The 14,417-nt window shown below is 48.0% G+C and overlaps 1 protein-coding gene across 1 annotated transcript in view; it reads left to right on the top strand.

The window, feature by feature from the left end:
* The first annotated feature begins 8,278 nt into the window (after positions 1–8,278).
* The window catches only part of LOC114202272 (voltage-dependent N-type calcium channel subunit alpha-1B-like), an 82,164-nt gene continuing 76,025 nt past the window's right edge, over positions 8,279–14,417 (top strand). Inside the window, 2 exon segments of the mRNA XM_088018669.1 lie at positions 8,279–8,287; positions 10,691–11,651. Coding sequence (XP_087874795.1) covers positions 8,279–8,287; positions 10,691–11,651 — 970 coding nt within the window.

Raw genomic sequence — 14,417 nt, 5'->3', positions numbered from 1 at the left:
ATAAATATTTATTAATTGAACCAGTTTTACTCTGTGATATGTATGGCTTTCTTTTTCATTAAAAATACCAATGTTTTATCCGTGACTTTTTTACCTTTTTCAGAATGTATTTGGAGAAATCCATTGCTCCATGAATATATGTCTGTCAGTGCTGTGGCTTTATTTTTATTATTATTATTATTTTTAATTTTATTATGTTAGTCACCATACAATACATCATTAGTTTTTGATGTGGTGATCCACGATCCATTGTTTTCATATAACACCCAGTGCTCCATGCAGTACGTGCCCTCCTTAGTACCCATCACCGGGCTAACCCATCCCCCCACCCCCCTCCCCTCCAAAACGCTGTTTGTTTCTGAGTCCATAGTCTCTCATGGTTCATCTCTCCCTCCGATTCCCCCCCCTTCATTTTTCCCTTCCTTCTCCTAATGTCCTCCATGTTATTCCTTATGTTCCACAAATAAGTGAAACCATATGATAATTGACTTTTTCTGCTTGACTTATTTCATGTAGCATGATCTCCTCCAGTCCCATCCATGTTGATGTAAAAGTGGGGTATTCATCCTTTCTGATGGCTGAGTACTGTTCCATTGTATATATGGACCACATCTTTTTTTTTTTTTTTAAAGATTTTATTTATTTATTTGAGAGAGAGAGAGAATGAGAGATAGAAAGCATGGGAGGGAAGAGGGTCAGAGGGAGAAGCAGACTCCCTGCTGAGCAGGAAGCCCGATGTGGGACTCGATCCCGGGACTCCAGGATCATGACCTGAGCTGAAGGCAGTTGTTTAACCAACTGAGCCACCCAGGCGCCCTGGACCACATCTTCTTTATCCATTCATCTGTTGAAGGGCATCTTGGCTCTTTCCACAGTTTAGCTATTGCAGACACTGCTGCTATGAACGTTGGGGTGCATATGGCCCTTCTTTTCACTACATCTGTGTCTTTGGGGTAAATACCCAGAAGTGCAATTGCTGGGTCATAGGGTAGCTCTATTTTTAATTTTTTGAGGAAACGCCATACTGTTTTCCAAAGTGGCTGTACCAACTTGCATTCCCACCAACAGTGTAAGAGGGTTCCCCTTTCTCCACAACCTCTCCAACATTTGTTGTTTCTTGCCCCGTCCATTTTTGCCATTCTAACTGGCATAAGGTGGTATCTCAATGTGGTTTTGATTTGAATTTCCCTGATGGCTAATGATGATGAACATTTTTTCATGTGTCTGTTAGCCATTTGTATGTCTTCTTCAGAGAAGTGTCTTTTCATATCTTCTGCCCATTTTTTGACTTGATTATTTGTTTTTTGAGTGTGGAGTTTGAGAAGTTCTTTATAGATCTTGGATACCAGCCCTTTATCTGTAGTGTCATTTGCAAATATCTTCTCCCATTCTGTGGGTTGCCTCTTTGTTTTGTTGACTGTTTCCTTTGCTGTGCAGAAGCTTTTTATCTTGATGAAGTCCCAAAAGTTCATTTTTGCTTTTGTTTCACTAGCCTTTGGAGATGTATCTTGAAAGACGTTGCTGTGGCCGATGTCGAAGAGGTTACTGCCTATGTTCTCCTCTAGAATTTGATGGATTCCTGTCTCACATTGAGGTCTTTCATCCATTTTGAGTTTATATTTGTGTATGTTGTTAGGGAATGGTTGAGTTTCATTCTTCTGCATGTGACTCTCCAATTTTCCCAGCACCATTTGTTGAAGAGACTGTCTTTTTTCCATTGCATATTTTTTCCTGCTTTGTCAAAGATTATTTGACCATAGAGTTGAAGGTCCATATCTGGGCTCTCTATTCTGTTCCATTGGTCTATAGGTGTGTTTTTGTGCCAGTACCATGCTGTCTTGGTGATCACTGCTTTGTAATATATCTTGAAATCAGCTTTGTTTTTCCTTTTCAGCATTTGCTTGGCGATTTGGGGTCTTTTCTGATTCCATACAAATTTTAGGATTGTTTGTTCCAGCACTTTGAAAAATGTCATTGGAACTTTGATCGGGTTGGCGATGAAGGTATAGATTGCTCTGGGCAGCATAGACTTTTAACAGTGTTTATTCTTCCGATCCATGAGCATGGAATATTTTTCCATCTCTTTGTGTCTTCTTCAGTTTCTTTAATGAGTGTTCTGTAGTTCCTAGAGTATAGATCCTTTACCTCTTTGGTTAGGTTTATTCCGAGATATCTTATGGTTTTGGGTGCTATTGTAAATGGAATCATTTCTCTAATTTCTCTTTCTACAGTTGCATTGTTAGTGTATAAGAAAGCAACTGATTTCTGTGCATTGATTTTGTATCCTGCCACATTACTGAATTGCTGTATGAGTTCTAGTAATTTGGGGGTGGAGTCTTTTGGGTTTTCCACATAAAGTGTCATGTCGTCTGCGAAAAGAGGGAGTTTGACTTCTTCTTTGCAAGTCTGAATACCTTTTATTTCTTTTTGTTGTCTGATTGTTGTTGCTAGGACTTCTAGTACCATGTTGAACAACAGTGGTGAGAGTGGGCATCCTTGTCGTGTTCCTGATCTTAAGGGAAAGATTCTCAGCTTTTCCCCACTGAGGACGCTATTCACTGTGGGTTTTTCATAGATGGATTTTTATGAACTTGAGGAATGTTCCCTCTATCCCTACACTCTGAAGAGTTTTAGTCAGGAAAGGATGCTGTATTTTGTTAAATGATTTTCTGCATCTTTTGAGAGGAACATGTGGTTCTTCTCTCTCCTCTTAATGTGTTCTTTCACATTGATTGATTTGCGCATGTTGAACCACCCTTGCATCCCAGGGATAAATCCCACTTGGTCGTGGTGGATGACCTTTTTAATGTATTGTTGGATCCTATTAGCTAGGATTTTGTTGAGGATTTTGGAATCCAAATTCATCAGGGATATTGGTCTGAAATTCTCCTTTTTGATGGGATCTTTGCCTTGTTTGGGGATTAAGGTAATGCTGGCCTCATAGAATGAATTTGGAAGTTTTCCATCTGTTTCTATTTTTTGAAACAGCCTCAGTAGAAGAGGTATTATTTCTTCTTTGAATGTTTGATAGAATTCCCCAGGGAATCCATCAGGCCCTGGACTCTTGTTTTTTGGGAGGTTTTTGATCACTGCTTCAATCTCGTTACTGGTTATTGGCCTATTCAGGTTGTCAGTTTCTTCCTGTTTCAGTCTTGGCAGCTTCTAGGTTTCCAGGAAGGCCTCCATGGCAGCGCTCCCCATTCTGCCTCCAGGTCGGGGCACGTCTCTGCCCTTTGTGCTTCTAAAACCACCAGCCACTCCCAGTTTGCACCCGTGACCCCCGCAGCTCTGGGTTTCTGCCCCAGGGGCTGCCCTAGAGTCCTTTCCCCACCACTACCAGTCTGCGAGTCTGTGCCCGTCCCCAGCGCGCGAGGCTGTCGCTCACCGGCGGTGTAGGATCCCCACGGCCAGGCTCCCTCCCGCTGCCGTTTATCCTCCGATATCTGCCCGCGGAATCACGGCTGCCCGCTTCGCACCTGGCTCCCCGCTTCGCACCTCGAAACCAACCGCCTGCGATGTTCTGTTTGTAGAGATCCAGATCTTCTTACATCTCAGGCTGGTTTCGTGGGTGCTCAGAGTGGTCTGGTAGATTCCAGCGCAATTCCGGGGACCAGTTGAAATGGGGTGCCCTGCTCCTCTGCCATCTTCCCTCTCCTCAATACACAACTTCAATGCTGTGGCTTTATTATGTCGTGTGTCATCCTATCCTGAGCTGCCAGGAGTGCTCATGACCCATGTATGAAGCTCAGCTTCAAACCTTAGGGGTGAGTTCTGTGAAGGTTCTCGGGGGCATCTAGGGGGCTCTTCCTGCTGGACACCACCGTGTCATCTGGGGCCAGAAGTGAAGTGAGCACCCACCTCTTTTGCTCTGCTTTTTCCATCTTCCTCTACCCTCTGTCAGCATGTGGATTTCCCACCAACCATATCTCCGCAGACAAACTCTGAGACGGTCTATGGCTTGGGACTCCACTGACCTCACAAAATCTCATTATAACCAGTGTAAGAGGTTTCTGTGGCACTGACATGACCTTTCTTCCCAGAATATGCCACATGAAGAGTCCCATGAGAGCCTGGGGGTCTAGAAAATTTTAATGCGTGATTATGGCTCGAGCTAAAGCCACTCAGGGGGATCACGCTGGAGGCCATCTCAGTGCTCGGTCTGGCTCTGTCACCAACTTCCAGTACAATTTAGGTGAGTCACTTAATCTGAGCTTCAGGCTCATCATTTCTAAAATTAGGAAATGTTTTTAGATTCATTTATTCATTCAAGAACTATGTAATGATCTCCTATTAAGTGCTAGACAGTCTCCAAGATTGATTCTATCTCAGGAATTCTGACTCCCGCCTTCCCCGCTCACACTGACTTCCCCCATTTGACACAATGGCTGTTCCATGGAAATTCTGTAGGGCATCATTGGACTAGCAAGTGTCTTCTGGGTGTGCCCTCAGGCCGTTTGATGTGGCTCAGGGGCCCTGAGCAATTCCGAACCCAAACCCAAGCTTTTGGCTAATTTGCTTTGTGCTGTCTTACTTGCACAAGAACAGCAGTGTCTGGATCAGGACTTCAGTGCAACAGCTGCAGGATGAGCCAGCTTAGCAAGGACCTTGCCCAGGACACTAGCCCCATGACACTGTGAGGGTATTCCTAGTCCCCAGTTAAGTCATGCAATGCAACAAGTGATTATACATCAGGGTGGATGATGCAAAGTACAGTGCCCCGAGAACATGACAAAAACCTTTAAATGACAGAATAGTATGTAGGTAAACATACTATATACTGTGTAAGTGAAGGGAAAAGTAAACAGTGGGGTCAGAAAGAGGAATGGGGGTTCCCAGAAGCGGGCTGGAGTAGTCAGGGCGTGGGGGTGTCTCACAGAGGAAGTGACCAGGAGACTTGTCACTGGTTACAACACTGCAGCGTCAGGGCTTGAGCTCTGCCTGACCCGCAGCCCCCAGGGGCACTGGGGGCATTCTAGCTCCAGAGGATCTGCAGACGGCAGGTCAGCCTGAGCTAGCCTCCGTGGTCTGTCTTCTTTGCTCCTGAGTATGGCTCTCCCTCTGCCTCTTGAGGCTGTTGATTCTTTTGTTTTCCTCTGAACTGCACTCTTTTGTGTGGGTTCAATACTGTTAGTTGACACAAACTCTTTGTGAAAATAAGTGGACTATAAATCATACTTGTTTCCTAATTAGATCTGAACATATTCAATAGTCACAGCCTTTTCCCAGGCCCCTGGGTCTTCATCTGCTCGCCAACCCTGAGATTTTTTTAAAACATCTTATATCTTTAACAATTCCAAAGAATTTGTTTTTTAAAAAGTTCAGCAAAGTCACTTTTAATAATCTATAGAATGATCTGTAAACATTGAGTGAGCAAGGTTTTACAGGATGAAGGAAGAATTGGCTTTTTTGTGGCGGGGTTTGCCCTAATGTTTACTCGCTGTTGCCCCCGTGTGGCCACTCTCCAGCTAGCACGTGGCAGAATGTGTTACAACCTGTCAAATTCGAGGGAGAAGATGGAATAGTTGGTCCCTGGATCCCCTAGTTCCTAAAAACCACCATATAATTTATAAGCCATATTCTGAATCGAGTATATCTTAACTAGATATTAGGGTTAGGTTCAGGGTCAAGGTGCAGACATTAATTATGGACAGCTTTTTGTATGTCAGTCATACCCCCATAAAGTGTTTTTAAGAATATAGTCACCCAAAGCACTGAGCACCTTTCCTGTCACAGTAAATATGTAACTAAACGTAATTATTGCTTCACCTTAGCTGAGGACCGGGAGCTGCTCCTACAGGTACTTGGCAGGTAGCATCTGTGGCCAGCTGCCCATCTCCCCACTGCACCCACACCCAGCTCAGCACATCCTCTGCTATGCTCCAGGGCAGCCCAGAGGGACCAGGCCCAGGTGTGGCTCCCTCCTCTCAGGCATGGCTTCCTTCCGACAGGTGGAGAAGGTGGCCAGCTCAGACCCATGGCATCTTCTGTTGGTTACTTGCTATCTGCCTCCCCTTTTTGTCACTCTGGCCCTTAAACCTCAGCTCCTGTGGGAACCTGGGTTTGCAGGTTTCTGCTGATATTTCAAAGTGTGCAGATCTGTGTTGCCTTTGTTCCCTGTCCGTGGGTTGGACAGAAAGGCAGGAAAAGTCATCAGACTGTGAAAGCAACAAAAATAAATCTCAAGTGTGCTCTGTGTGCCGTACCTCAGACTTGAAAGAAATGGCAAACTACATACCTCATGTCATACTCATACAGCTTTAGGGAGTCATAAAAGCATGAAAAATAAAAGTGTACGGAAAGAAATCTCATTGCTAAACTTTTGCAGTGACACCACCCCCCTGCCCTCTCATTTCCTGTCTGGCCAATGCCCAGTCACACTAACACATGTAGTCACACAAGGACACAACTGTGACATGCTCCTGGAGCATTCCCAGTCCCCCTGCCCCTGCTCTGGCCAACCCTGCACACCCCCGTCCTCCTGACCGTCCCCTGTCATGGCAGAACCATGATCCTCATCCTGGAGCATTCTCGGCCCCCCTGCCCCCTGCTCTGGCCAACTCTGCACACCCTGAGTCCTCCCGAGCATCCCCTGTAGAGGCACTGGTCACAGCATGCTGTCATGTGTGGTCTCTTGGTATGTCCTTTATGCTAGGAGTACTCTCTCACAGCTGCCTGGCTGGATGACAGATGAGTGATTGGTGTCGGGATCTTTTGTCTTGGAACTGCAGGTGTCCTTCAAAACCCTGATGGGCTGGGTGAGTCTCTGTCCCTCTGTGTGCCCCCAGCCTCGGTGGAGCATAGTGCCCAGGACAAGGGATTTGAGAGTCTTCCTAGATGAAGTTTGTTCTATGAAGGTGGATTCTTTCTGATATCATTATGTAGCCACATAACGTGGCCGTCTCTGTGAGACAGAAAGCGTGACACTGTATTGTGTTCTACTTGCATACCGTGGCTAACAAAGAGTCAACACACGCTCACACTCACACGTTCACACTTGCACCTCCGTTTCTGAGCATCACTACCATGTAAACTACAGTGAATTCCCATTGGGCTGCAGGTATGTAGATGTGCCATTAAAGGTAGAAATAGAGGAGGGTGGATATGGAGTTCTGGCTAAAATGAGGGAAGTCCTTGCCTACGCGGGTAAAGAAATTAGTTTTTACCCAGAAGGTGCTACATTCTGCTCAAAGGAGTGACATGATAATATTACCTTTTAGAACAGGGATTGGCACAGACTTTTCTGTAAAATCTTCTGTAAGGATTTTCTGTTAGGTGTTGCAATCCACGTGGTCTCCCTGACAATGACTCCACTCTTGCACTGTGGCTTAAAAGCAGCCACAGACTGTCCATAACTAATGTTCCAGCCGCACTTTATTTACAGAATACAGGGGGAGGCCACATTTGGCCCATGGGTGGCAGTTTCCCACACCCCAGGTTTGCAACCTGATGGACGATGGGGGAGAGGGCTCTTATTTTCAGATGGCAGTGTGGGCGTACACTGGGATCTATTCTGCCCGACCCCGGCCCTTAAACTTGAACAGAAAGATGATAGTGAGACTGACTAACAATTAAGGCCTCAGGAATTCCCCCGCATTTCTCTGTATGCCTCTAGCTTCCCACAAGATGTTTGTCTGTGGTTGAAGTACATGTAGGTATTGTTTGGCTGAGTATGTCCCCATTGCCTAGTGGGTGTATCTTGCGGGGTATATACCACTCAGACGGTCATCTTGTTCAGGCCAAGACCGTGAACACATTTACAGTTCTCATGAGTCAATGGAGGACCTAGCATGTGTGGGCTTCAGGATGAGTTTGATTCAGCCCTCAGCAATGTTTTCGAGCCCCTGGCTTCCTGGGCCCTCTGTGGCTCTGGCACTGGCCTGGCCTAGGCCACTTCTGCAGTCGTGATGGAAAAGCCCCTGGCCTGGGTGGTCCACCCCATGGTTTGCTCTGCAGGCCAAGACCCGAGGTTCCTGCCACCTCACTGGCTGGGACCAGGTCACGTGCCCATGGGTGAGCCAATCCCTGGGGCCAGGGAGTGGGGCCATGGAGATTGGTACAGGTTGTTAGTTTCTCTGTTGTGATGACTTTTCTAACTGCTGTGGTGGCAATGTCTTCTGTGACGCATCTGTTGATAAAATGAGTATTGATTTCCGGTAGTGAGTGGGTCCAAGGTGCTGGCTTAATACCTAGCACCTCAGTCCCGGCACCTCGGTACTACTCTACTATTCTGCAGAGACAATGGCTGAGAATGAGCAAAGTTGATGGAAACTGGTCGGGAATGCACAAGGTAGGGGTGTGTGTGGGGCGGGGGTACGGGGATTGGGGATGATAGCTCTGGCCAACCTGTATCTACAATTTACCCAGGTTCAAGAAGGTGCGAGGAATCCGTGGTGTTTCATCATCAGTAATTTTGCGGATGAAGAACATGCCTTTTGCATGGAGTATGACGAAACTTGTTCAAAGTATTTTCTAGTTGGTACAGAAGTCAGGGAGAACAGCACCCCCATCTGCTAGGATAGGCGCGAGAGGCTGAGTGCTCTCAAGGTGTGTGGCTGTCGCGGGGTTCACTGTGAGCCTGCAAACAGGACCTACGAGGACAGTTAAAGGTTTTGTTCTGAGGATGGAGTATTGGAAGAATGTGGTGCCCCTTGTAATCCTGGGAGGAGCACAGATCTCGAGTCCGCTGTGGAGTGACTTCGTGAGAATGGTGGTGATCTGCAGCATCCGGCTAACGAGATGTGTGTCTTTTATTAAGTTGTGGATGTGGTTTCTGTGACTTTGTCCTAACAGCTGGGATTTCCAAGGACTGGGATGTTTTTACATCACTGTAACAGTTGGTCCCCTGGGAGTGGGCAGTCCTGTTCTGCTGCTGACGTGTGTCTCTAGCGGTTGGAGTGTGTATTACAAGCCTATAGGGGGTTACAGTGGTCGGCAGGCTATTGTTATTGATGATTTTTATGGGTGGGTTCCATAGGATGAGATGTTAGATCTTATGGCTAGGGATCCTCATTAAGTGCCCATAAAGAGTGCTTTCTCTGAGTTTAATGGTAGATATATTTTTATTACTTCTACTAGCCCTCCTTGTACTTGGTATTTCAATGAGCAGTGCATTACAATATAAATAATAAATGCAGTGCCTGCATTTTATCCGTGTGTTGATGAGGATTTGAGAATGGAAAATGGTGGCAATGTGTCCACAAATTGTACACTGGAACATCCAAATAATAAAATTTTATTTTTTATTTTTTAAAAAGATTTTATTCATTTATTTGACAGAGAGAGACACAGCGAGAGAGGGAACACAAAGCAGGGGGAGTGGGAGAGGGAGAAGCAGGCTTCCCGCTGAGCAGGGAGCCTGATGTGGGGCTTGAACCCAGGACCCTGGGATCGTGACCTGAGCTGAAGGCAGACGCTTAACAACTGAGCCATCCAGGCGCCCCTAAAATGTTATTTTTGACAACAAATAGGAAGTATCCTCCTGTGATTCTTAGTTTAAACCAGGGGAGGAGGCCCTCTTTTGGTATCAGTAAAGTACCATAGTCCTTCCTAGGGCACAGTATCAGATTCTATTGGGAACCTGGTCTTTGTTATTGTGGAAGAATCAGGAGTCAACAGATTATTTGTCTCCTGTTTCTTTGTCCATGAACATTTCCACAATATTTGGTTTTGCACCTCTACCATTGTGAAATCATCCCAGATTTGGCATCAGCTCACCCTTCTCTGCAAAGGGTATGTTTGAATCAGGAAAAAAGCAGCTTCTGGGTGACTGGGAGACTCTAGGATCAGAATGATGTTGGTAGGCAGTTACTGTGAATCTAAATTCTGAACAAGCTCCTGACACCCAGACTAAATAGATTTCAGATTTGGAAACTTCAGGTAGAGATTTTGTGTCCATGATGACAACCGAAGAACGTGTGTGATCCCTAAACCTAACTCTAACCCTTAACTTTAACCCTAAAACCTAATGTGACCCTAAACCCCAAACTGGAACCCTGAATCTAAATCCTGAAATAGAACCGCACACCCGAACTCTGAACCTAAGCCCTGAATCCAAGCCCTGAAGACGAACCCAAACCCTGAATCAGAACTCTGAGTCATGAGCCCTGAACCCAAACCCCAGCAATAACCCAAACACCATACTGGACCTTGAACTTTATCCCCTAAACCCTAAGGCTTAAACCCTAAATCATAAGCCTAAAGCCCTAAACTCTAACTCTAACCATTACCCTCACCCTCACCCAAAACCCTCACCCTCACCCTGATCCTAAGCCCAAACCCTGATTTAGAACTCTGACCCAAACCCTTGACCACACTTTATGTATTCACCATGGATGGACATTTGCATGGTTTCTACCTTGTGATTATTGTGAACATTGTTCGGGTTTGGGGGCTAGGGTTAGGGTCTTGGGCTGGGGTCAGGACCAGGCTTGAGATCAAGTTTGGGTCAGAATCATGTTCAGTCAGGGCCAGGGTCATGTTCAGTGGCACTGTTTGGGTCAGGGACCGTTGTCATCCATATTGTTTCCAATTATTTGTTCCTTAGCTATTTTTGGAGAAGTTGGGGGGATATTGGGCTCCATTCAGCTTGAATTTTCAGAATTTAGTGGCTTCAGCTGGACCCAGGGAGCGAGCAGGTGCTTCCATTGAGCGGGGAGCTCACCTTGTCCTGCACTGCCTCCCCCGCCTGCAGAGGGCGCACGACCCCAGCTCCCGCCCGGAGCCCGGCCTGGGCAGCCGCTGGGACAGGAGCCGGACCTCCTGGGCACCTGATGTGGAGGCTTTGGGGGGCCGTGGGGCCGCGTCCATACCCACAGGACCCGCTGCGGAGGCTTCGGGGGGACGTGGGGCCGCGTCCATACCCACAGGACCCGCTGCGGAGGCTTCGGGAGGACGTGGGGCCGCGTCCACGCCCACAGGACCCGCTGCGGAGGCTTCGGGGGGACGTGGGGCCGCGTCCACGCCCACAGGACCCGCTGCGGAGGCTTCGGGGGGACGTGGGGCCGCGTCCACGCCCACAGGACCCGCTGCGGAGGCTTCGGGGGGCCGTGGGGCCGCGTCCACGCCCACAGGACCCGCTGCGGAGGCTTCGGGGGGCCGTGGGGCCGCGTCCACGCCCACAGGACCCGCTGCGGAGGCTTCGGGGGGCCGTGGGGCCGCGTCCACACCCACAGGACCCGCTGCGGAGGCTTGTAGAGGACATGGCCGCGTCCACACGGACAGGAGCCCGGCCCCCTCAGGCCCCGCCGTGGGAGGAGCAGGCGAGGAGAAGCCGTCTGTGCGGGGACTGCTGGGGGGTCCGTGCTCACAGGACCCAGCGGAGGAAGGGCGGGGGCACAGCCCGGGGGGGTTCCCGGGGCTCCGTGTGCGGTGCCGCGCGCGGGGCCGTCGGGGCTCCCCTCTCTGGACTCGGACCCGCTCCGGCGGCCCCCGCGGCTGTGTTCACGCGCACCCGGCTTTGGTTCCTGGGCCCCTGCGGCGGTCTGCGGTCCGGGAGCGGCCCCCCGCCGCTGTGTCCGCTCTCCCGCCGCCTCCGCCCCGCCGGGTCCGTCCCGCGTCCACACCCGCTTCAGGGCTGTCGGGTCGGGGTCTGCGAAGCCCGCGCGGGAAGGTGGGTAGTGAGCGCACCGACTCTGCGCACGGCTTTGGGGACAGTAGGTGCTTTCACAGTGTCCGCTCTTCCCTGAGCGCGGTGTCTGCCCGTCTCCGTGTGTCTCCCTCGATGCCTGTCGTCAGTGTCCACGGGGGTCAGAGAACAGGTCTGTCACCTCCTTGGTGAAATTTCTTCCCAGGGATAGTGTTCTTTTTGATGCAGGTGTAAATGACATTGTTGTCCGTATTTCTCTTTCTGATAGTGTGTTATGAGCACATAGAAATGCAATGGATTGGGGCGCCTGGGGGGGCTCAGTCGTTGTGTCTGCCTTTGGCTCAGGTCATGATCCCAGGGTCCTGGGATCCTGCTCGGCGGGAGGCCTGCTTCTCCCTCTCCCACTCCCCCTGCTTGTGTTCCCTCTCTCGCTCTGTCTCTCTGTCAAATAAATAAATAAATAATCTTTAAAAAATTATAAAAAAAAAGAAATGCAATTGATTTTTGTATATTGGCTTTGTTTCTTGCAATTTTATCAAATTTGTTCATTCTGTTAATCTTAAACTAAAACTGCCAGTTATTTTACCAGCAAAATGGGTTTATTTGGGAATAGCAGGCTTGCCATCCAGGACAAGCAAGCTACGGCCACATCGCAGACAAGAAAGAAAGCAGAGAAACAGTATTTCATGGAGAAGGAGGAGGAAGTTGGGAGGGTTGTTCTGAAGGAAAGTCCGCCGGAGAGAAGCAGGCTTCGGGGTGACGGCGGCTCACACCCGCTGAGCTGCAGGGAGCGTGGAGTTCTTGGAGGAGAGGACACCTGCGTCTTCTGCTTCGGGGCCTGTGACTGATGAGTCTCTCCTGTGGAGGCTTCCAACCCTGGGTCTGTAACTGACCCTGAGTGGTGGGCTCCTCCCTCCAGCCTCCCCTGCTGGCGTCCCCAGTCCACTTTACTGAGGTTCCCTTCATGCATTTTCACAGTTATAACCAGGTTTTGGTGGGGCACTGTGGGAAATTGGAATTCCAGATCCTACTGTTTTGCTTACGCCCAAGACACAGGGGCCACCGACTTAATCCTCCCACGAGTCTCTAGCTACCATGTGGCCTCCTTCAAGGGCCAGTGGCCTCTCCACGGTGGGTGAACTGGATCTGGGAGGGCTCGGCCTCCATCACGAAGTCTGATGTCCCGTCTCTGCTTCCGTGACCTGGTGCTGATGTGGTTGTTTGGAAGAGTAATTGACTCCAGAGGGATTTCCAAGTGTGGGAAACCTGTCACCGCAGCACAAATACGCTTTATCTCCACACTCAGACCCCCAACGGTCGTCTCCTTACCACATTTACCACTTCACACGGGGTGCTTCGGTGTGTTTTACCCCAAACACAGACACTCTCCTGCAGAAGTACCACGTAACCCTAAGTGAGGAAATCATCGCGGTTTCCACATTACAACCCAGACCACAGGCCCACTTCCACTGCCGCCACCTGCCCCACGGTCTGAAATGTCCTTTTCCATTCGGATCCAGTTTTCTTTTTCTGGAGCTGCTCCGAGACTTTCTGTTATTTGCACAACCCTGATGGATTTAAGGAGCACAGACGGCTCCAATCTGAGGGGTATTTTCTGTCTGGCTTCTGTCACTTGGGCTGTTTTCAGTGTCCATCCACGTTGAGACGTGTATCAGTCCTTCCTTTTTTCACTGTGACTAAACATAAATAACATTTACCACTTAAAACATTTCAGGTACACAATGCTCTGGCCTTAGCTGAGTTCCCACGGTTGTACCTCATTCTCCAGAACTTTTTCATTCTCCCCAAGGGAGACTCTATGCATTAAACACCCCACTCCCCGTGATTTCTCTGGGGAAGGGATTATCCAAGTCCTTCATCCATTTTAAAAATTGGGTTGTCTTTTTGTTGAGGAGTTGTAAAAGCTCTTATATATTCTGGACAACAGACTCTTACTAGGTACATCATGTACAGATATTTCCTTCTGGGGGCTGTCTTTTCACATTCAGGATAGTAACTTCTGATGTACCAAGATTTTAACTTTTTTTTTTAACATTTGTTTTAAGAGCGAGGGAGAGAGAGTGTGCGAGCGGTCGGGGGCAGAGGGAGAGGGAGAGAGACTCTCACACAGGCCCTCCACTCAGCGTGGAGCCTGACATGGGGCATGATCTCATGACCCTGAGATCGTGATCTGAACCAAAATGAAGAGTCAGACGCTTAACTTACTGAGCCACCCAGGTGCCCCGAAAATATTTTTAATTTTGAGGGTATGATTTTATCTATTTTTTCTTTCTTTGCTTATGCTTTGGTGCCAGATCTAAAAGCATTCCTAAATCCAAGGTTATGAAGATTTTAGCCCCATTTATTTCTTGTGGAGTTTATAATTTTACCTCTTCCATTTAAGCCTTTACTTATTTTGAGCTAATGTTTCTATGTGGTGTGAGGTAAGGGTCCAGTTTCCTTCCTCTGCACATGGATAACCAATTGTCCCTCAATGTAATGTTGTCCACCCTTGTCAAAATTCAGTGGACCGTAGATGAAGGGGTTTATTTCTGGGCTCTCAGTTCAAGGTATGCATACCTTCCTTTAAAAAATCATTTTATTTATTAAAAAATTTTTTAATTTAAATTCAGTTAATTAACATACAATGTATTCTTTATTTCAGGGTGTATGCAAACCTTTATGACAATAGCACAACGTTTGACTTATTGTTGCTTTTATTAAGATTTGAACTTTGGAAGTATGACCTTTCACCTTTGATTTTCTTTTTCAAGATTGTTTGGCTCTCTTGTGGTCCCTTGAGATTCCATATGACTGTTAGGATTAGCTTGTG

The sequence above is a fragment of the Eumetopias jubatus genome, unplaced genomic scaffold, assembly GCF_037043125.1.
Source record: "Eumetopias jubatus isolate StellerSeaLion01/CBP00866 unplaced genomic scaffold, mEumJub1_p1.0 scaffold_14, whole genome shotgun sequence".
Lineage (NCBI taxonomy): Eukaryota > Metazoa > Chordata > Mammalia > Carnivora > Otariidae > Eumetopias > Eumetopias jubatus.
The sequence above is the reverse complement of the archived record's forward strand: the minus strand, read 5'-3'. Positions and strand labels throughout refer to the sequence as shown.